The following is a 24,177-nucleotide window of genomic DNA, read 5'->3' on the forward strand; positions in this document are numbered from 1 at the left end:
CCCTCTCTGAAATCATGTTTCTTCCTAATTTCTAGAGGCTCCCATTCTGATTACTCATCCTCTGGAAGACCAGGTGGTCATGGTTGGAGAAAGAGTGGAGTTTGAAGTTGAAGTGACTGAAGAAGGGGCTGCTGTGAAGTGGTAAGGTGTGGGGCGGGGGAATTCTGAGATGTGGGGGCTCCTATTCCCTGAAGGACTTTAAGAAATTAGAGCAATTGCCCTTCAAAGTACTAGGAACTATCAGATAAGTAACCGCCACCTGCCAGAAGAGAGATGATATAACAGACCCAGCTGATATGTCCCTTGAGGGAATAAGCAGGAGGATGGTGAGGGCACCCCATGGTCTCAAGGAAAGAAAGATATTTCGTTTACTTCATCCAGCTTCCCCTCACATTCCATTATAAAGTTATGAGCATCGAAAGGCTGTTTCAGACGTTATAATTTTCCTACAAGATCTCCATGTAGGAAACAACATGTATGTACACCACTGCTTTTGAGGTGAGATGAAAGTAATTTTTTAAAATTATTTTTGCCTCAAGTTTATGGATTAAAGAAAGACAGAATATAGAACCATTTCTCTCCCTGCTAGTGTGTCCCTTGCAATGCTTAAGTGCTGCATAGGATGTCGTTGCCTGAGGGCAGAACTGTGTGTTACAAAGCAAGCACAGGGTCTTAAAAGTCTTAAAACCTTTTTAGTCTTAAAACCTCTGTTTGCCTAGTAATGCCCATGAGAGAATGGGGCATAGGAGAAAATCAGCAAACAGGCAGGATGTGCTGTGCCATTTCTACATCAGCCACCTACTCTCTTCTGTGAATGTCCACCAGCTGTTTCTTTATATCTTCCCCCAGTTTTGATACTGGAAAAAGACCATGTGCACAGAAAAACAACTGGGGAGGGCATTTGCATGGGAAAATTGGCGAGCACAAGAAGGTTTAAATATCCCCCCATCCGCCAATTCGCTCTGCAAATCTCTCTCCCCTCTCCCCTTTATATCAATCAGCAGTCATGGTTTTGGAAACATCTGTTTTCCAGTATGAACTACAGTCTCAATTTGCATGTGACAATACTGACACCCGAACTGAGTGTGTGTGTGTCCATCTCCCCCCGCCCCCCACGCCCTTCGAATCCTCTGCAAAACGTAAGAGTCAGGTGGTAGATGTCGGGGCTCTTTGGCAGACGGTTTGCTGTTGAAAGAGCTCTGTGCTGACACATGGACACTACAGATGCCACGTTCCTGGAGCTGGTGAGGTATTAGCTAGATAATTCAGCACTTTATCCAAAAGATGGGGATTATTTTGGGATTAAGAAAATTCAGGCCAAGGAGCATTTTATAGTTACTAGGAATTGGAGTGACTAATTTGGCTTTGGGAAATATGGGACATATCTTTGTATTCATCATCATCATCACAGCAGCATTTGGATCTCACCTTTCTGTCCATAACAGAAACCTCGTGGCAGCTAACAGCCATATTAAAATATCCTATAAAATAATATAAAATAGGGAAAACAAGCCCAAACAGTAGCAACAATATCAAATTATTAGTAGCACCAATTTAATTAATCAGTCACCAAGGCCAAATGAAGGTCTCATTTTTTTGTCCTGTCTTCTAAAGTCTGAGAGAGGAAGGTTATTAGCCAGGGCTCCCAGAGCAAGGAGCCTTGGGTGGCACCTCCAAAAAGCCAGGGTGGCAGTACCAAAAAGGCCCAACTAACCCACCTCAAACAGTAGTAGGATCCAAAGCAGAGCCTCTGCTGAAGAGCTAAATATATGAGTAGATTCATATGGGAAGAGACAGTTGTTTAGATATTCAGGACCCATCTTCAGGGCCTTAAAGGTTAAAAAACAACACTTTGGACTGGGTCTGCAAATAAATTAGGAGCCAGTGAAATTGGTACAATTTTGGAGTAATGCGATTAGAAAAACAGGCTCCTGTCAGCAGTCTAGCTGCTACATTTTGCACCAAAGTTTTCTGATTCTTCTCTAAGGCAGCCCTATTATATAATGCTGGCTGGATCTACACTTACTGCCTTTTTTCGCTTCCAATGAGGTTTCACCACCCACCTTTCACACTACACAGTAGCCGCCTCGAATTGGAACTGGAATTTCCCACTTCCATGCTCCCACTTTCAATACCCTAATATCCCGGTACTTCCCCTTAATGTGCTCTGATTTTCCGCCTTCGCTACCGTATCCGGTCGTAGTCCCCCTCCCCCCCCTTCCATACACGGTGGTGTTTGTATTTCCCTCCTGTCCAATCACAGCTCTCGACAGCCCCATGTCTCCTTCCTGCTACTGACCGCATAGCTTCCTCAGCAGCCCCTGTTTCCTCAGCCACAAGCAAAGGGCTGGATGTGTGGGCGCTTGTCTGATCTCGGAAGCTAAGTGGGGTTGGCCCTGGTCAGTAGTTGGATAGGCGACCGCCTGGGAATCAGGCTTCCTGCACTGATCAGGGGTTACTCTATCCCTTCAAATGCGATTAAGTTTTACCCCCTCCTATCCCCCGCTCAGGATGTGTGTTTTTTTAATTAAGGCGTTATCCTCGCAGAATCGGGGCTTCTCAGCGATGTTATTTTTTCTAATTCAGGCATGATCTTCGAAGCTTCGAAGTTGAGAAGCTCCACAACTTCGAAGCTTGGAAGATCATACCTCAATTAGCAAAAAAAATCGCGGAGAAGCCCCGATTCTGCGAGGATAACGCTTAATTTTTTAAAAACATCCTGAGCAGAGGATAGGAGGGGGTAAAACTTAGTCTCATTTGAAGGGATAGAACAACCCTCTGCTCAGTGCAAGAAGCCTGATTCCCAGGCGGTCGTCCATCCAACTACTGACTGGAGTCGACCCTGCTTAGCATCTGATATCAGACAAGTGCGAGCAGGAAAACAGCACAGCGCTCGAGTATGAACCAAGCTCGCACATTCGATGAAGAACTGCAATGGGGAAAATGGGTGAGTGTGAATAATCGTTTTAATGCGAGAGCATTTAACCTGATGGGACACTGAATTCATTGCGATGGCGGCTGCAATGTAGATCGGCCGCTGTACCAGTGGATTAGTTCTCACATTTGGACCACCCCAAGGGCCGGGTTAAATGTTATGAGAGCCACATGAAAGCCTCCTCCATACAGTGGCTGTAATGTATAGAGAGCATCTTGTTTTGCAGATCACCCTTGTCATGTGGAGTTTCCAGACGTTTCACCAGACGTTTCTTGCAGTGGTTAGTAATGGCATGGAAACTCTACATGTGATGAGGGCAATACGCCCTTTGTTCTACTTCAGAGTAGGATGGTCACTTATAAAGAGAGCCAGTGTAGTGTAGTGGTGAGAGTGACGGACTGGGAGCCGGGAGATCCAGGTTCTAGTCCCCGCTTGGCCATGGAGGCTCGCTGGGTGACTTTGGGCCAGTCACAGACTCTCAGCCCAACCTACCTCACGGGGTTGTTGTTGTGAGGATACAACAGAGAGGAGGAGGATAATGTAAGCCACCTTGGGTTCCTTGCAAGAGGAAAAAAGGCGGGATATAAATGCAATAATAATAATAATAATAAACAGCCTCCCAAGAGAGATACACCTGGCCCCCTATCTGCCTGCTTTTACACAGGCAATGAAGAAGTTTTCATTTAAGTGAGCCTTTTGAGAACCTTTTGAGAAAATAGTTTTTAGGCCCTCTTTAAGCTAGAAACCTTCCTGTTGTTTGTTAGTTTGCTTCGTTTGTTAGTTTGCTTTTCTGTAAGATGCCTTGTGTCATCTTGCAGAAGGGCAGGGGATAAGTTCATCATCACCATCATCATCTACCCAGCAAGCTAGTCTACCCCTTACAACTGCTGCGTGGTGCAGCTGCCACATGGAAGCTGTTTCTGGCAATGATGCAATTAGGTAATTTTAGACTCTGGTCTTCATGGTCTTACAGGGGAACCTTCTTCAGATGGTCATGTGTATTACTTCATTTGCTTCAAAAGGTGGTAAGGCAGCCCTGCTGTGTTTGGGCTCCTCCTGTTCCTGCTGCTCGACGTTTGCCCCCAAGTCCTGCCCAGATGGCACCATGCAGGTTTCAGGCATCTTCCATGTGCCTGTTGTAATTTGTAAACCAGCCTTTCCTTTCCTTTTCAAATTAGATCCTCTCATGCTTGTTCACAACTGCAAACGCAAAGCTATAAATTGTTCCCACAATGCGTGCAACATTTCCAGAAGCAAAGTGCTATTCCTTATCTGCTCTTCTCAGGGGCAGGGGAGGGTTAAATAGACCCTTGAAGCTGGTAACTGTATACACATTACACTTATGAAAATATAGCATGAGTATTACATTTGCTGTTCAGTGTTCATTTAAGGCTGTCTGAAGATGTCTGCTTGTGTGGGGGGTGAGGGTGCTTTTGGGTGTGTGGCTATCTAATCCTTCCCAAAACACAATGCAGCTGCCAATATCTGATCCTGTGGCTCATGGCTGCTCCCTGAAATATAAATGCTCATTACAGAGTATTGATAGCTGTGGAATGGATATCAGACAAGAGTGAAAGTGCAGCTGTCCAGGCTTTAAATTGAGTCCGAAGCCAGAGGAAGAACTCTCAAATTCACAATGACTCTCTAAAATAGCATCTCCAACATCATTTCCCATCATTTCAAGGGCACCAGAAATGAATCTTCATCAACATCAAATATAAAATCAACAATTTATGGAGAAATTAATGTTACCTTTTGAAAGGAAATTCAAAACCATAAAATATAACCACAAACATTCAGGGCCAAACCACATGTGATGTTAATCACATGGCTTGCCCTCGAGTGTGGGGTTTCTGATTTATAAATGACCAGTGACAGGGCCTTGGCATGGGGGGGGGGCGGGTAGGAGGCCTTAACCCTTTGCTCCTTGCTGCAATCCCAGTCTGGATCCCCTTCCCCATACCCACTATTTCCATGGGACTAAAAGCTTCCATTGGAGCTAATGGGAACTCCCACACATACAAATAGCAATCACATAGGGGCGGGGGGTGGAATCTGGACACATTGGGGAATTAAGTTAAATCTCCCTTACATCTCATGCCAAGATCCTGATCAGTGCCCTCACTTGCACTGGTTATTTCTGAAAGAAAAAGCCTGCACTCAAAGACAAACCACATGATTAACATTAAATGTAGTTTAGCCCTCAGTCTATATTTATTTTATTTCATTTTATTTACAGTGGGTTTTAGGCCACCTTTAAGAGTGAGTGGAACCCTTCCTGTATGGTCCTATACCTCTCTCTTCTTGCTGGTGTTTGGATTTCACCAGCATGAATTAATTCCTTCCCATACCACATCTACTGGAATAAAACTGGGTCCATTTTATATATGAAGAAGTAGAGATATAGCTGGTTTCACCAGAATCACACAGCAAAACTCAGGTAGTGTTATGACTGTCATGTTAGCACCACAATATTTGATCCCTCTAGGGAGAAGGATGGAGTGGAGCTTACCCGGGAAGAGGCATTCAAATATCGGTTCAAAACGGATGGTAAAAAGCATTACCTCATAATTAATGAATCCACCAAGGAGGATAATGGGCACTACAAACTGAAGACTAATGGTGGGGAGTCTGTTGCTGAACTGATTGTACAAGGTGAGATATGAGTAATATTATGTCAGGAACTTTTTTTTCTTTCTAATGTATATATGGAGGCTGGCAGTAACTTGCTCTGTAGTAGCATAATGGCTGATAGCTAGATCACCAACTGTAGGACAGCTAATTGTGCAGGCCTCCCAGTGTGTATTATACGGAGATTGTTAGGCTTATGTGCTGAATGTAACAGATATCCTGATAACAACAGGTGCCCATTTATCAAGTCCTGTTAGGACTCACGTGCTCTGAATGCTCTTCCTATTTCAACTTTCCAAAGCAGTTTCTTTGGCCTCTTCTTTTTGTAAAAGCAACATCAACAGCCTTGGTGCTTGGTTGACCTCTGACCTGCTGATGTTTGTGTTGCTTCACCCCCAAATTCATGACCTCAGAGAAGAAGCTGGAGGTGTACCAGAGTATTGCAGACCTGACAGTGAAGGCACGAGACCAGGCGGTGTTCAAGTGTGAGGTTTCTGATGAGAACGTGAAGGGCATCTGGCTGAAAAATGGGAAGGAGGTGATCCCAAACGAGCGCATTAAGATCTCTCATATTGGCAGGTAAGTTGTGCTTCAGAAAACTAGGCCAGGATGTGAAAATTCCCATTGGGTGGGCTAGTATGTGGTGACGGGGGTGGTGGTATAAAACCCAATATTCTGTGCTGGTGTTAGTTAGAAGTAGAAACTTAGCTTCCTTGTGAGTGGCAAACAGATACATGAGAATGCCCTCCTATTGTCTTCTGTGGGTGTTTACATAGATGTGGGGTATATGGGTATTCATTACGAATAGTTGTATATAGACTGTGGTTATGCTACTGGGAATGTTGACATACACATATGAACGCCGATCATCCCAGATGAATTTCATGAATGTCCAAAAACAGATATATATTTCCCCACTTTTCAGACTTACACTAGTGAATGCTGTTGATTTGCATTTAGGTGACTGCCAACAACAAACAGGAGTGTCTGAGTTTTCAGGCATTCACATAATTTGTCTGGGATTGTGCATTCACTGTAATATGATTGTCTCTGTACCCTCTGTACGTGTATGGGAATTGAAGTACGCTGTATGGCTAAATCTACACATAGTAGTTATACCGTTATCATAACTATTGGTACACATGACACTAATGGGCACCAATAGTTATGATAACGGTATAATAATGGTATAACTGCTATGTGTAGATTCAGCCTATGTTGAAAATTGCTGCTACTTTATGAAATGCCCTCAAACACCTACTGTAATATGCCTAGGGCTCAATCCAATCCACGGCAGTCTGTGTAGAGATCCCCATAGGGCACAATGGAGCCCTATCCCCACTCCTGCGGGACACACGTGTAGTTACTATGCCAGGCTGTTATAGTGCACATCCAGTGTTTTCTTCTTTCACCTGGGGGGTGTCTCTATGAGCAAATTACTTCAAACTGTGTGTTGAGGTCGTTAGGGATACATGACGTCATGGCCATCCCTCAGCCTCCCCCAGAGCTTCTTAGGGAAAACCCGGATTTCCTGAGACTGCTTAAAGTCTTATTCTTTTCCTTAAGTCGGGTTCTCCATGGTATAGCTGTTGTGTGCCCTAGCCCATGCATTTACCTTGGGTATGCTAGCCCTGCCCAGGGGTGTGCCTTTCACCATGACCCCAGTCAAGGGATGTTTCTTGTCGCTGTTTTCACAACACAAACTAATTAGTGTCTACTCAGAAGTAACTCCCATTGTGGTCAATGAGGCTTGTCCCCTGAATGCACACACCACAGATCCCCCTCAGTCAAAATAACACATTTTAAAGCACTAATTCCCTACAGGCTGTAAAGCACGATTTGATGCTGAGATTCTCTCGTTTGGTTTATTGCCATTCAGAAGTAACTACTTCCACCTTCGATCATCTGATCCTGCTCAGTATCGGGTTAGAAAGGGGGCTGGTTTCCCATCCTTTTGTTTCCCATCCCTGTCTTTTCCAGCACAAACATATATGTGTCTACTCAGAAGTAACTCCCATTGTGGTCAATGAGGCTTGTTCCCAAAATGCATACTCCCAAGACCATACTGTTGATTTTATCTTAATCAAGTGATGGTCCTTACCAAAAAGCCATATAGGGAGTCAGGTTGTGATAGACAGATGTCATATTCTTTGTACTTATTTATTGCAATTTAGAAAATAAATATTTATATCTTTAGACATATAAACGTATATGCATGTGGGATTCTTTCTGACCTCGTCCATTCAATCTGGGGATGGTTTGTTCTGTATAGGGGGCTATGGTCTCAGCAAAAATATTTGTGCTCTTCAGAATACATAAACTAACCATTGATGATGTAACCCCAGAAGATGAAGCTGATTATTCTTTTGTACCTGAAGGATTTGCATACAATCTCTCAGCCCATCTTCGTTTTTTAGGTAAGTGTTCTGGATTCTGCTTTCTAATAACTGGTAGGAATGCAGCAGGGCTTGTTTGTTTTTAAATAAGCAAACAATTAATAGATAGGCATTAAATCCAGTTGTTGAGATAGACCAAAGTAGTTTGATTCATTGTATGAAGATATGGGAGATTCCCTCTTGATGATACCTGAGCATAAAAGCAAATGTTGTTGTTGTTGTTGTTGTTGTTGTAGATCATCATCATACCATTTATCTAGCAGTTTTGATTATTGAAATCATTTCACATACAATATCGCAGTTACATTTACAACAGCTCTGCAGTACTGATGTTATTGCTTTCTTACCATTACATGTGCCTACAATGGGGAGCAGAGAGTGGAGACAGAGGATGGGAAACACACACATAGCTGGGTAGTTAACCCAAGCCAGTGATCTTTTCTGAAGGCAAGAGCTCTCCTGCCAGAATGGCTGCTCTCCTGATTCTGACAGAGGGAGCCAGTCTGTGTGAACATTCTTCCACTGAAATAAATGGAGACCCTCAAGTGCACAGGAGCTCCATTTGACCAATTAACTTGGCACTATTTTATGGCAGTTCATAAGGAAGATGAATAATACAACCTCCATCCTTTCAAACTGCAAGGCCTACAGATAAGGTTAATGGATCTGGTTTGTAGGTGGGAGCTTTGGATGTCAACATTATGCAAATGTTCTGTGCCTGCAAACTGGCATAGAATGCTGCTACATGTGGACAAAAAGGACAGATCTAAAGAGCACACATAAGCCGCGACACTGCCCGTATGTGGGAAACTGGACTGGATTGTGGTTGTGGCTTGCAGACCAATGGAGAACTATTTTCCACTCAAAACAACACAAAACAGTAAATTCAATTAAAAAATGTAGATTTCCACCATACAAAAAACAATTATTTACAAATTATTAAGAAAGGCCTCCTTAATCTATTATCAGACTACCCATAAAATATTGTTGTGCTATATGGAACCTAGGGCTCTATTCATATGGCAATTTTCTCCCTGGCTGTTTTAGCATTGTAGACTTAAACCTGCAGTGACGATAATAGGTACCCCATAAAACACGTACCAAGTAACATGGGGTCAGGGTTACATGATAGCCCCTGTTCTGAACAGTATCATCCACACTCATCCTTCCTTGACCCTGGTCTGGCATTTGGAACAGGAATCAATCCAATTCCCAAGTAGTTTATGAGTGTCTGGTGTGTGCAACTGGTACACCTGACACTGAAACAAAAACAAAAAGGATCCCCATTCAGAAGCTCCATGAGCAAATGGAGAAACAGTGGTTCTCATTTTTAATTTAAACTCTTTTTTTGAAAGAAACCTGAGTCAGATGGAATTCCAGAGTGGGTCTTGAAGCCAGTGGGTGGGCAAGGGTAGTCTAATATCATCTGAGAATTTGATCGCTAAGAAGAAGGTGCCACATGGTGAAGCATAAGACAGATGGTCGTGGCTAGGGAAATGTGCAAGAGTTAGCCTGAGTGCCTGCATTATTGCAACATCACAAAGAGTGAAATAGAAGCCCACATTTGGGCAATTTAAGCAAATGGTGATGGTGGGGGATCTGTTTGAGCAATCAGCATTGTTTCACAAAACAGTTTCTTTCCTTTGGGACCTTTCAGCTTGTGACAGCCTATGTTCTAGCTATAATGGTTAATTAGCTGAGGGAAAAGGATTGATATAAATTGTGGAAGATAGTTAATGTCTGCAGAATCCAGCCTAGGGCTAATCTGTTGATCTAGAAAATTTCCCAATTCTTTTCAGCACAATGGGTTGGGTTCAGGCATGCACTCAGTGGAGTTGTGGTGGCGCTGGAGGGAGGGTGTGAGCCAGCAGTTTTCCCCAATTCCCCATTCCCCTTGCAGCCCCCCAGTGTCAGGGGGAATTGGAGAAAATCACTGCCCCACCCCCTTCCTCCAGTGGGAAGCCTCCTCTGGATCCCAGTCAACTCTGCAAACAGAAGGAGCCCTTCTGTTCAAGTCTGGATCCAACCCTGCGGATCTATGATTATGTATTAAGCAGGTAAGATGAAAGATGTTTAATAAGTTAGTAGCAACAGAAATGCAAATACTACCATGGATGCTGGGCTTAATGGGAATTAACATATCACACACACACACACACACACACACACACACTCACACTCACATAGACATGGCAATTTGGATGTAAGGAAACTTAGGAGTGTGTATGTGTATAAGAAGGTCATAAAGGGTGATAGAGGAAAGCTGAACACCACCAAAACAGATGAAAATGCCAAAGTATTGAAAGACATCTCTTTAGCATGCTCTCTGACCAACTTCTGCAGGCATGGCGTAAATTTTTTTTTAAATCATAGCTGGTCTATCAATCTCTCAGAAACCAGTGCACAAGAATGATACTCAGGAAAGATGAGATGGTCAACCACTGTTTCAGAAGACTTATGCTAAAACTTCATTTGTCACAAGCTTTTTAGTTAAACCAAAGAAAAGGTGGATTGGCAACCTGGTGAAGGATGTAACAATGACAAACTGGAAAGCAGAATGGAAGAAACATGTGCACTCAAAAACAGCGGAGAAAGCACTGACAAGGCTTCGAAATCCTGTATGCTTCATGGTGATGTCAATCATGACCATCGCTTCCCAGTGCCATTATATGGAGTGGTAACTTCATCCCAAGTTCATAACCAGTCTATACATTATACAGAAGGAGGTGGTAGTATTCTTCACTTCAAACTGCGGATGGGGAAGACATAGTTTTAATTGTTTCCTCATTTAAAGAAGCATCCTGTGTGTAGTATACTAGCACATCAGAGAGAGAGAGAGAGAGAGAGAAAATTTAGCATGGTTCTCTCCTTGATGTGCTCATTTATTTGTGGGAGCCTTCAAAAATTATTTTATTTTTCCATCTGCAGCCTGAAGTGATGCATTCCTCACGCTGTGTGATCCAACCAAAGTTAAACAGTTGTGTCCTTTTAATTTCGATGTCCACTCAAAAACAGGTCCTACTGAGTTCGATGGAACTTAATTCCAAGGCAGTGTGTTTAGGATTGCAGCCTTAAACATGTGCTTACATCTCTGCTATTGAAATGGAATGAATGGGACCTAAATGGGACCTAAGTGTTTAAGTTTAGCTAGATTGTATTCTTTCACAGTGGGGCCGTGGTGGCTTAGTGGTTAAGACACTGAACTGCAGACCAGAAGGTTGGCAGGACAGGAGTTCGAGACCCGAGTGCTGCGTGACAGAGTGAGCTCCTGTCTTCAGTCCCAGCTTCTGCCAACCTAGCAGTTCGAAAGCAAGAAATTGCAAGTAGATAAATAGGTACCGCTCTGGCGGGAAAGGTAACAGCGTTCCGTGCACCTCGGTGTTCAGTCATGCCGGCCACATGACCACGGAAGCGTCTTCGGACAGCGCTGGCTCTTTGGCTTAGAAATGGAGATGAGCACCACACCCTAGAGTCGGACACGACTGGTTGGGGACACCTTTAGCTTTTTATTCTTTCATAAGAAAGTTATTTGTGTAAAGATCAGCATTTCACCCAACATAAAGGAGCAGGAAGAAAGGAAGAAGCGAGAAGCTCTGGGTGATGAAAGGCGCATGAGAGGATAGTGAGTGTTCTGGCAGACATAAACTACATATAGTTCTGAATATACACAGGGCTGGTACAAAACACTGCACCACTTGAGGTGGTCTTCCTCTGCCACCTCCCACATAGACTAGCCACTTAAAATAGTTTTTATGGCTGTGTTAGTGGCAGCAGTGTGGGTGTTGCCATGGTTTCTGGGACCACCTTGCCCCGCAGTGCCGTGCTCCGGGGAAGGGGTCCTTCCTCAGAGTGAAGCACTATGGGTGAGGTGGCCCTGGAGAGTGCCTCTGCTGCTTCCACTTTGCCACAATGGTGTGTTTTACTTAAGACTAGAGAGAGAGAGCTGGGTAACAGCCAGACTTTATTATTTAAAAAATGGTGTCAGCCATTGCTTCGTCATCCCAGAAAACTAGGTGTAACTTAATAGAAACAGCACCTAGCAAAGACTAATTCATTCAATCTGCAGTCTCCATCTTGAAATTGGGTCTAGATGCAGATCTCGTGGCTACAACATCTGGCCTAATTTTTGTACTTTTTTTTGTGTTTCCCCCACCCCCTGTTTTTTGTATTATACAGCTTGATTAAGAGTTCTGGAAAACTCAAAAGTTTGCACGCTCCTTTGTGACATTTTGGTTGGCCCAGCTCTGGATTTTGTAGTTGGTTGAAGTTGGTTAAACTTTAAAATCCTGTTTAAATTTGTTCAACTTTAAAATACCGTCTCAACTTTGTTTCAAGTTGAACAAGTGTGAAACTGTATTTGCTGCTGTTGTGGCAAAGTGATGGTAGCACAGGTGCTTTCTGGCTCCGCCTCACCCACAATGCCTTGCTCTGAGGAACAGTGAGGCATGGGCCCCTGCTCCAGAGAGCCTTGTAGGATTTCTGCTGACAGCTTTCCTGTAGCAATAAATATTGTTTGAAGTTAACAGCAACAGCGTCAGACAGGTGATATGGTGGTACTAGCAGGTAGTTCTGTGCATGGCCTATGGCCATGATTTCCCCACCCCTCCTGATCTGCCGCCTAAGCCATGTGGTTCACCATGGCTCATGGTAGGGTCGTGGCTTATGGTAGGGTCAGTCCTGAGATTCACATACCATACAGTCAATTTGTTGGCATAAAGTCACCAGAAACACTGAGAGGAAAAATTAATTTTAGGCAAAAATCGAGAACACTTAACATAATTCAATTGATTTTGTTCTTCCTTGATTTGTAATTCCATTTTTCTCCTGTCATCACACGCACCACATGCTTCTCCTTACTTTGTCAGGTTACTCACTGGGAGCTTGTTTTAATTAAGCTTATGATTGGTTCCGTTTTACAACCTCTGGGTACATTTATCCCTTTTCCTTTTTCTTCTTCTAGAGATTAAGATTGACTTTGTGCCTAGGCAAGGTAAGAGTACAGTTTGCTATTCTACAAGTCAGTGAAATGGGGGCTACATTAAAAAAAAAACCTCCTCATTTTAGAATAATGCTCAGCTATGTTGGAAAATGCTGCTTTGCTTCTATGCTTTTGCTGCAGAACCGCCCAAAATCCACCTGGACTGCGTGAGCCAGACTCCTGACACCATTATTGTGGTGGCAGGAAACAAGCTGAGACTTGATGTACCCATATCAGGAGATCCAGTACCCACGGTGATCTGGCAGAAAATAAACAAGGTAACACAGCCTGGAAAACGCCATGGTGTCCAAGGTGGTGGCTCAGCCAGCCACTTCTGCTCTTACATGTCTTATTTCAAAATTCTTACTTGATTTTAAATACACACACACACACACATAAAATCTTAATTGCAAAGAATATGACATTAATGTGAATGTGTTTTCTAAAATAAAAATTCATAATGAGGAGACTTTCTGTTTACCACTCCAAGAAGACACGCTTATTTGGAAATAAAATCCAAAGTCAACACAGCTTAGCTCTCAGTAGGGATATATGTTTCTTCTTAAATCTGTTCTGTGTTTTGCGGATTGCCAGGCATCTTTCTTTCCATTGTCCACTTATGGATGGAATCGGATTTGCGGGGGGCGAGGGATGTACGAGAATTTAGTTCCACTTGAGCAAGTGCACATTAGCATAAATACAAATTTGTGCAAATCCCTCCCAAAATTAAAAACCAGTCCGCAAGTCTGGGTGACTCGGGAAAAGCTGGTCCACTGCAGAATCCGCAGGTCGGGTTCATAGAAATCTGAACTCATTTGAATGAGTTGTGGATTTCTCCAACATCCCTAGTTCTGAGTGTGTTGAGGATTGTTCCCTCTATTTCTGAAGTTCAGGGTGTAAGTGCTGTTGCTTATGTAGCCAAAATGGTACCACCCCAAGAGGGAGGAAGAAGAGGGAGGTATCAGCAGGCCTGGGGGAATCCCAAGGTTTGCACCAAGTACAAAATATATTTGGGGGGAAACTAAAGAAAGAAGGGGGGATTGATCATGGCTCTATGTATCATTTATTGAGCTGTTGTAATTTTATATTAGTTTAATTGTCATTATTTCTTTGGATATTGGATATTGGATAGATCTATTATTGCTGTTAGCTACCCTAAGGGCTTTGGGGGTGGTAGGGTAGGATGTAAATGCAATGTTGAGTGTTTTAAAAATGTTTCTTCCTAAAGCATAAAAGAAAGGATGATTATTTCTGGATATGCAATGGTCTGTTTTCTCTTTGTAGTGCCCACAAGCATCATAACAGCATGCCCAGGGATGGGGATGCAATCATGGTGGTGTTGACACCACCTCACATGAAAGAACATGGGCGTATGCACCATCAGCCTTGCCTAATTGTCCGTTGTTGCCTAGTGGGGAAAAAGAGTATATTGCAAACAGTCATCTTTGGAACTTCCTTTTTTCTAACGGGTCTCCTGTTTTGTGAAGGCCGTCGACAAACATCTTTTCCATGCATCTTGACTGGACATTCTGTAACAAGTCGAAGGGGCTGTAGCGCAGTGGTAGAGCCCCTGCTCTGCATGCAGAAGGTTCCAGGTTCAACCCCTGGTACCTCTCCAGCTAGGGCTAGGAAAGAATCCTGCCTGAAACGCTGGGGAGCCGCTGCCAGTCAGTGTCAACAATATTGAGATAGATGGGCCAACCGTCTGACTCTGTATAAGGCAGCTTCCTGTGTTCCTAAGATGTTATCTTGCAAGCTTAGATTGTGTGGATGGGTGCTATTGCACCCATGTCCTGCTTGTGGGCTTCCTATAGGCATCTGGTGGCCACTGTGGGAAGAGAATGCTGGATTAGGTGGGCCTATGGGGTTTGGACTGATCCAGCACGGCTCTTCTTATGTTCTTATGAATTTAGAAAACACATGACTACCCCTAATTACTGGCCAATCTGCAGGAGGCTCCAAGATTCTGACACATAAAATGAAACACATAGTACTATGGATTTGGAAAAAATGCAGGAGGCTCAAAGGGACATTCTGGACTACAAAAAATAAATACGTATGTTATGATCTTTTCATGGCCCACGACAACTTTTGTATTTGTGAAGCACAAGGCTGACCTCTTGTGGCGCTTTCTAAGACCAAATGGGCTTCTTCCCTCTTTCCAAGCCCTTGTGCTGTGGAGCAAAGCGACTGGCCGTGGACCGTGCAGAGTGCTCCCCCAGCCTTGCATGGCTGCTTTGAGGCCTTGACCTTCCTACCAGGCATCTTCGCTAGCAGTGCATCTGGGCCAGAGGCCAGGGCCCCGCTGCCCAGGGAGGGCAGGTGCTGGGGCAGCGACAAACAGGCCTGACGTCGGCACCTGGGTCAGCATGGGCACGAAGGAACCCACCAGGCCTGTCGCTGCTTGCTGCAGCGCCCTTTCTTGCTATTTTTAAAAACTTATTAGAGGTGAGGGCAGCCAAGTAAGCATGTACATGGTTGCAGATGCTTGTTCCATTATTTTTACTTTAAAAATATGTTATCCTTGTCTACAACAAAATGATGCTTATTCCCAAGTAAATGTGTTTGGCATTAGTATATAATTAAAAACACACACACTGGGGCACTTTAAAGGTGCTTCTGAATAATTTAATTCTGCACACTCAGCTTTCAATTTCCAATTTCCATTAGGCTTTTCTTAAATCACTTTTTTAGCTATTTCAGTTTACTTCTAATACCTTTTTATTATGTTGCATCATCACCAGGTTGCCATCTTATCTTGTTCCCATTTCAAGAAATCCCCCTGAAGGGGAGGGGCCATAGCTCACTGCGGGAGCACATGCTTTGCATACAGCAGGCCCCAAATTCAGTCCCCACTGGCTCTAGGGCTGGGAATAAGTCCTGTCTGAAACTACTCAGCATAGACAATAGTGGGCCAGATACATCAATAGATTGACTGTATTGAAGGCAGCCTCCTAACAGACACACATTAATAATAAAGGACTTCCTTTCTCAAAGACTAGACAACCCTAAGTAGGCGGATCTCTGCAAAGGCATTTTTGTGCTCCAGAAAATATCACAATAGCTTTCTAATGCTGGGCCTGGTGGCCTTTCCTTATCCAACTGTCTGTCATTGTGCCTTTATTATTGACAGGACGGCCCTAGGCTAGCTGCCAGCAACTGGTGCCCTTGGCGAACCATGCAATTGATAGAGATGTTAGAGAATTCCGCCACCGACTCCAATGAGCCGGAATCCGTGGCAGAATGGAGCAATTCCCCCCGCCACCCTGCAAAACTTCCCCGGGACGGACCCTACCTGTTGTCGGCTGTCTGGTCCATCTGCTGCCCCGGTCTGTAGCTGCAAATGGCTGCCCTGGTCTGTGGCCGCCATTCGCCTAGGGATGTATGAAAATTCCGCCACGGATCTCGGGGAGGCTGAATGCCAGCACATTCGGCCCCCCAAAATCGGTGGCGGAACGGCCTGCCTCCCCCGGGACGAGACTTACCTGGGGCAGATCTTCCTGGCGCCGGTGGCTCTGGCGGCGGCTCCGGCAGTGGTGTGGCAGTGGTGTGGCGGCCGCCGCTGCAATTTCCAGTTTAAAAAAAAAAAAAGACGTGATAGGCTACGTAAATCTTTACGTAGCCTATCATGTCTGACTTTTAAAACAAAAACAAAAACCCGCGCAAAAACCCGTGCAAAAACCCGTCTTAGTCTACGTAAATCTTGACGTAGACTAAGACGTGCCAAAATAAGGAACACAAATGTAGGAACACAAAATAAGGAACACAAGAACACATTTGCATACGCGCGTTGTTGTTGTTGTTGTTTTAAGTCAGCCGTGATAGGCTACGTAAACATTTACGTAGCCTATCACGGCTGACTGCAGGGATGCAAACGGCGGCGGCTATGGCCACCGCCATTTGCGTCCCTGCTAGTCAGCGGCCGGATGTCCGGCTGCTGGCGGAGCTGGCCGGCGGCTCCGCAGAATCCCTGCAGAGCACAGCCGGCCAGCCAGGATTCCGGGGTGGAGGAATGGAGTGCCTCCCCCCCCGGCGAGGATTCCGGGGGGAGGGACGGAACGCCTCCCCCCCAACCATAAACAGAATCCGCGAAAGGTAAGTGACTTTCGTACATCCCTACATTCGCCTCCCTACTTTAGCCATGATAAGCTATGTAAGTATTTACATAGCCTATTACGGCTAATGCAGGGATGCAAATGGCGGCCGCTACGCCATTTGCGTCCCTGCCTTTTGCCATGATAGGCTATGTATATATTTACGTAGCCTGTCACGGAAAGAGCAGGGACGCAAATGGTGTAGTGGCCGCCATTTGCGTCCCTACTCTTTGCTGTGATAGGCTACATAAATATATACGTAGCCTATCACGACTAACACAGGGACGCATATGGCGGCTGCCATTTGCGGCTGCAGCCCGGCAGCGGGCAGAAGTCCGGCTGCGGGCGGGCCCGGCTGGCGGCTCTGCAGGCGCTCTGCAGAGCGGAGCCGGCTGGGAGAATTTCGGGGGGGGGGAGGGACGGATTGCCTCCCCCCCCAGCAGACGGCCCCACCCGGAACAGGGTGAGTAATCCGTACACCCCGAGCAATTGGCGCTCCCAAACCCCAGGAGCAGATCTAGGCTGAGGTTTTTGGTAAACTGGGAAACATTTTGCCCCTATTTTCAGTTTAATGAAGAGCCGCCGCCACCACCCCCACACCTTCGGAAGCAGAAATATTATCATTTATAATACAATGCGCCCCAAATGGTTATTTATTTATTTATTAAGCACTGTATCAGCACAGAGGGGCAGATAAAAACAACAAAGGAGATGAGCACAACCCTGGAAGAAGGGTCCTGGTTGCATCCTTCGGGTGACATGGACAGCAAGGTGCCGCCAGCCCCAGGCTCAGCCCTCTGAGGGCAAAGGGAGTGGCTGGTTGGGAGGGGGGAGCCCTCACTCCCTGCCTCCAACTGGGAGCAGCAGCGGAGCAGGAGAATATCATCTGAGGGAGGACCGAGTCTCAAAGGTGGGTGGGTGGCCTGACTTAGCCCCACCATCTCCAGTTGGTCCCTCGCTCACCCCGACAGCCTTGGTCATATTTCCTCTGTACACAAATGGAAATTGAAATAACGACATCTTTGTCATTTTATTTGTATTTCTTTTTGGTATTTTTTCCTGTAATTTGGCGCCCCACTTAACTTGGCATCCCTAGGCAACAGGCAACCAGCTACTTCACCTATATGGATGGGCCACCCCTGATTATTGAAGTCTGATGTGCCGTCATCTTGCTGCTGATATCTTCCCCTACCTAAGCCAGTCAGTAGGTCCCAGCTCACCATCTGGGGCCCAGTCTACTCAACGGACATCTCCCACAATCAGTCCTCACACCCCCATAGGGAGGCCAGGGTTTAATTTGACCCTCTTCTCATTGGGGCTTCACCATGGAACTGTTTCAATGTAGTAAGAAAAGAGGAGTGCCTTTTAGCCTGTGCAGAGTGTCTTGACTTTATCAGTGAGTAACCACAGCCATGCTGAAGCATGTTGAAGGACTTGATCCCTAGGCCTTGCATTTCCCCTTTCAGAACATAACCACTGAGATTTTGGTGAAGGAATACTTGGCCATTGCCAGGTGTTTCTATATTATCAAGCCCTATATCTTTCACCAGCTGCTGTTCTTGCGTGCAGCTGATGGATGTATGCCACGGTGGCGCTAAGGAAAACTTGCTCCCACCTCCCGCTACTGCCCAAGGGCTGCCCTCCGCAAAATGGTGTGGTAGGCAGCTGTCTAGGATCACCCAGTAACAAGAACTGTTTATCCAGTTCTGTTCAATAAAATCTAATTCTTTCTGTCCTCTGTGTCTCTTCTAGAACAAGGACATGGTGCTAATAAATGACAAATCCAAATCTACAGATCCTACGGGCACGTGTGGAGATTTGAGTAATGACAACAAGGCAAGTTTTTCATTCTTCACATAGTCGAACAGATATCTGGCTCTTAACAAACATTTTGAGATCTTGTAAAGCACTCAGAAATTTACAAGTTGGGAAGAAATTAAAAAACGGAAAATAAGACATCTTTGCCTGCCTGCCTGTTTGTGTGTCTCTGTCTCCCTGTCTCTCTCTCTGGGGGCTCCTTCACACAGAGCTTTTATCCTGCTATTGAGATTGCTCACGCACCCAAGTTTTCAGGTCTTTTTCATGACATCATCAACCTCCAGGGCACATGCAGAGGTATTTCCTAATCATTCCATCTCAAAAAGATCCAGAACTAATGAGCTATCTTTTTAAGTCAGAATGTTATGCGATTTAAACAACTGCTAGATGGCGCTGTTTCATTGGGTTCTATGGAACCTTGAAAATTAAAAGCTTCCCCTCTCAGCAATTATGTGGTTGCTGTCTGGGAGCTGCTGTAAATGGCAAAAGGCTTCACAACGGGAGGACTGTGGGGGTTTTCTTTAATGTAAAGGCAGCCTGAATGTCTCTACATTAAGCAAAAAACCCACATCCTTTCTGGGGCTTTCTGCTTTCGCTTTCCTTGTGGGGTTAGGATGGGCTTCTTTACACAGCAGACACGTGGTTTGCATAGAGGAAGCGCCTCCCTCCCTCCCTCCCTGTCATGCGTGCAAAGGAGCAAGGTGGGTCGGTGGGGGAAGTCTTGCCTTCTTCGCTTAACTTGTGCTGTACTGTTTCCTCGCAGCCCTAGGCATACTTACTTGGGAGTAAGCCCCATTGAAGTCAGTGGGACTTACTTCTGAGTAGACATAAGAGCACGCTGTAAGCCTGCAACCCTTGGCACACTTACTTGGGACTGAGCCCCACTGAGCTTAATGAGGTGCTCTGAATCCACAGAGGACGTTGATTCTGAGCTTGGTGGGGTGGGGAATCAGATCTGTCTCCCCCGGGAAGGCATTTTACTCTCTTCTCCCTCTGATTGGTGATCGAGAGAACATATGGTTTGAATCGAAGGAAGTCCTTTCTCAGCAAGTTCATGGTGCTAAGACAGCATTACACACTGCTGATATGGTGCCATTAACTTTTATTACTAATTTATCTCCGATCTTTTGAAAGCACAATAAAGGGGAAAATGTGCACAAGGCATCTTGGAGGTTGATGACGTCGCGTAAAGGACCCGCAAAATTCTGTGAGTGACCAATCACGAGCATGCAATAAATCACTCATGTAGAGACTCCCTCTCTCTCGCACATGCACACACACGTACCCCTAAGGTATCCCCAGTTATACTCTGTAGCAAACCACTTAAAATGCCATGGGAGGCTTTCTTTCCAACATCCCACTCAGACTATGTTCCTTTAAAAAAAACATTTCTCACAGCTCCTTGTAGATTCCAAAGGCAGAGTCCGCATGGAGATGTATGAAGACCACTGTGTGTTCACCATTGAAGGAGCTGAGAAGGAAGACGAGGGCGTCTACAGGGTTACGGTAAAGAATCCAGCAGGAGAAGACGCAGCTGATATCACTGTAAAAGTTATTGGTAAGCAAGAGAGAGGCACATTCCAAGGCCTCGGTACAAGTGAACCAACCTTCTCCCGGTCAGCCTGATGCTGGGCTGCCAGATTGCAACCACTGGCGCGATAATATCAAATTTTCCAGTGGAGCAGGATGCTATGGCTTCTCCTGCTCAGTACCCTCCTAATCTGCCCCCTCCCCTGTCTGTTGTAGCAAGTAGAATTCCAGGTGTGTCATGCAGCAGGCAGAGCCGAAAGCGCCAACAGGGGCTGGGTTGGGAAGCAGAAGAGAAAAGATAACTGCTGAGTCTCTTGCTTCACTGGGGGGCATTTAAGGGTATAGCATCATTCTCTAGGTTGCAACCTGGGAATTCTCTCCTGATACCAGTTGTAATTCTGTGACCTAGAATGAGTCAAGAATAGACTCGAGTAATAAACTTCTTAACCAAATATGGCAAACATGCTTCTGAGGTATTTTTCCCGGTCATTTTGGGACCTTTGAGTGGTCATCTGTGTACTCACGCATACAGGTTCAGCACCTACGCAGAGTATTATTTAGAACATGCTAGAACTGTGTTATTTTGGCAGGAGCCCTCCCTCTCTGTTGCACACACTCGAGCACATGGCCCTGCCATTCTTGCTCAGCCTGCCACAGTGGTAGGATCAAAGATCCATGAGATATCCAAAAGTGGGGAGTGGGGCGGGTTGTGTGAATACACAGATGACCACTCGAAGTACCACAGTTACAGGTAGGTGTCCTGTTCTCCTTCTTCATGGTTTCTGTGACTCACACTTAGAGGAGAGGTAGAAATACGCATCACGCAGATCGATGGTGGTGAAGCAATCGCTCTGACATCACAGGGGAAGGATAGAAGGCACAGTGGTCATGTGGAAGTTATTTGGACAGATGAACCGGTTCACTCTCCAAAGATCAAGGATGGATTGCAGCCCACCATTCTTCCCTGCACCATTTGCAGGGTCTCTGCCAACATACATCATGCAGATCATAAGTCGAGGCCATCTGCATCTTCTTGAGCAACAGAATGGGCACTTGCAGAATTGGTGCGGAGAAGAGATTGGTACCAAGACTCACTGTCCCAACTCCAATGTGGCCACATGGGCTGGAACCAAGAATGTCTCAGTCACTGATTCCATCAGTCACTGTGACTGATGGAGTGACCACGTGCTCCTACCTCTTATTCTTCTTTTCTTCCTTGTTTAGGGTCTTCAAATGAGGCTGAAGGGCCCACTTAGACATCACTTTCTTAGTCAATCCAAATCCAAAGACCATACTGGAGTTGGGCATGCTTTGGGCTCAGACCAGGGGGAGGGGGGGATCTTTACAACAACAGAATGAGAAACACGTTGGAGTATTATCCAGATTTTCATGGAATTGGCTTTGGTCCATCAGCGGCACACGAAGCAAGAAAAGCCAGGTGTACCATACCCTTAAAAAACGGTTTTCACGGGTCACACAGTGTTTGAAAGGAACATACATCCAGGTTGGGTGGGGGGAGTAGAACTGAACGTTATCAACCCAGCAGGGGCTGCTCAACCAGTGAGAGAGCTTGTTTCCCATCTCTGTCCAGGCTCCCCCCTGCTACTACATTATTATGAATGGAGAGTAATTAATTCACAATTCTGAAGCCTAGAAACAGTGCTAAAGAGGCAGGCTAGATACTTGCTCCCCATGAGAGCCCCTGGCCAGCGCAAATAAGCCCCATTCCAGCAAACGTTCAGGGAGTTCTAGCTCCAGCCCTGCTTTCTCCTTCTTTGGCCACTTTCCCCCTCTTGCAATGATAGGCTTCTCTGCTTCCATGGACCCCAGGACTATGGGAGATTGCTACTGTGATAAAGCCCTTATGTGAAGCTGTTTAATGCCAAAGGAAAGAGGAAAATGGGGGATGTGGGGAAAATGCTAACTTTGCCCTGAAGAAGCCCAAATCCCCAATTATCCAGTGTAGCATCTGATGGCTCTCCATGAGAGCAGCCCACCACCCCAATTTTGCCCCATTCCAGCAAACTGTCACGGAGTTATTCCTCCCCCCCCTTTTTTTCCCAATATGCACAGATTTCTGTGAAGAAGCCAAAATCCCCAATTCTCCAGTGCAGCATCTGAAGGCTCCTCCTGAGAGCATCCCCCCTCCATTTTTCCCCATTCCAGCAAACCGTCGTGGAGTTATAGCTTCCACCTCCCCCTTTCTCCTTCTATGGGCACTTTCTCCCTGCTTGCAATGACAGGCTCCTGTGATCCCAAGACCTCATGAGATTGCTACTGTGATAAAGATTTTATGCATCAGAGAAGCAACTTTGCACAACATCAGAGAAGCGAAGTAGCACAAACATCAGAGAAGTGCATAATCACTGAGGCTAATTACTCCCACTGGCAAAAATGAAGTGCAGGGTGATTCTAAAGGCTTGAAAGAGCACTCTAGGGCTTTGATATGTTGGAAAGGCAGGCGAGTTACTTTAGTTACCTAGGTTACCAAGGGCACGGCCAGGTAAAAGACACACCCCTAGGAATGCCCTAATCATACCGGATTTAAAGCAGAGGGATGGGCACACAGCAGCTGAACCACAGGTTGAATTAAAGAAAAACAATGAAGTAAATGTACTCTGCAAAAATGTGGCTTCCCCCAGGTAAACTCTGTGGTGGCTGCGGACTGGCCATAATGTCATTTGCCACAAAGGACCACCAAACGGTCTCAATCCACAGCAAATCACCCATGAAGACAGGCTCTGAGTTGGCACACACTTCGGTACCAATATCAATCCCAACAGCAAAATTCTGGGCTCAAGTAAAGGACAGCCTCCAATTGGGATGGTGTGGACCCTGGTGGGCGGTCATGCAACATTAGTAAGGACATCAGTGGGGCTGGCCTTGAACAGATCAACAAATAAGAGGCATGGAGAGGCTGATTTTAGCCTGCAGAAATGGCAATCTTCATAGCTTGCTCCCACAGGAGGGCTCTTAGATGAGACAATCTGTTTCTCAGAGCCTGCAGTTTGACAGTGGAAGTGAGAATTGATAAAATGGCTGGGCAAATTTACAGAACAAGGAACAGAAAATGCTCAGCAGGCTCCAAAGACCTGGGGCAATCACAAGAGCCAAAGAAGAACCCTAATGCTGAGGCAGTAGTGGCAGATGACAGGAACCGAGTGGAAATGGTGGGGCCACATCCTTGAGCCTGCACAGTGGAGAAGGAGGGAGAGCTCCCGCCAAAATTGCTCAGCTCTAGGATGTTCCAAATGATGCTCTGCACAGGCACAGAACCCATACATGATGTAAGTCACAGAGGCCACGAAGAAGGATGTAGAGGTTGCATATAGCCATCATGACATTTAGCCATGATGGCCTTATCCTCCATGAATGTGTCTAATCCCCCCTTTAAAGCCATCTAAGATGGTGGCTAGCATTACCATTACAGTACATACAGTACAGTACAGTACATTACCATTGCCATTACAGTAGCAGCAAATTCCATAGGTTAACTATAAGAAGAAATTCTATGATGAAATGACCGCTAACAATTATATATGTATGTATTTACATCTCTTTCTTTCTCCAGATGTACCTGACCCACCTGAAGCTCCTCAAATCACTGATGTTGGTGAAGATAACTGCACAGTCCAGTGGCAACCTCCTAAGTATGATGGAGGACAGCCAGTACTGGGTAAGAATTTCTGTAGACTATAATTAATATTTTTAAAAAATATTTAAACAGAATATATTTTTAAGTATATATGGCAAGATTGAGAATAATTTTCTATCTGCTCACAAACTCCCCCAAAT

At 45.4% G+C, this 24,177-nt stretch overlaps 1 protein-coding gene across 1 annotated transcript in view; it reads left to right on the plus strand.

Moving 5' to 3' along the window:
- MYBPC3 (myosin binding protein C3) overlaps positions 1-24,177 on the plus strand; it is a 110,061-nt gene that overhangs the window by 60,803 nt on the left and 25,081 nt on the right. The window contains exons 14-22 of the mRNA XM_084848975.1: positions 36-141; positions 5,424-5,590; positions 5,980-6,145; positions 7,877-7,983; positions 12,923-12,952; positions 13,082-13,218; positions 18,787-18,870; positions 20,251-20,410; positions 23,954-24,058. Of these exons, the coding sequence (XP_084705101.1) occupies positions 36-141; positions 5,424-5,590; positions 5,980-6,145; positions 7,877-7,983; positions 12,923-12,952; positions 13,082-13,218; positions 18,787-18,870; positions 20,251-20,410; positions 23,954-24,058 (1,062 nt within the window). The remainder of the gene's footprint in view (positions 1-35; positions 142-5,423; positions 5,591-5,979; positions 6,146-7,876; positions 7,984-12,922; positions 12,953-13,081; positions 13,219-18,786; positions 18,871-20,250; positions 20,411-23,953; positions 24,059-24,177) is intronic.

The sequence above is a fragment of the Heloderma suspectum genome, chromosome 1, assembly GCF_057233095.1.
Source record: "Heloderma suspectum isolate Gila_16-S chromosome 1, 16-S_ref, whole genome shotgun sequence".
NCBI classification, from domain to species: Eukaryota; Metazoa; Chordata; class Lepidosauria; order Squamata; family Helodermatidae; genus Heloderma; species Heloderma suspectum.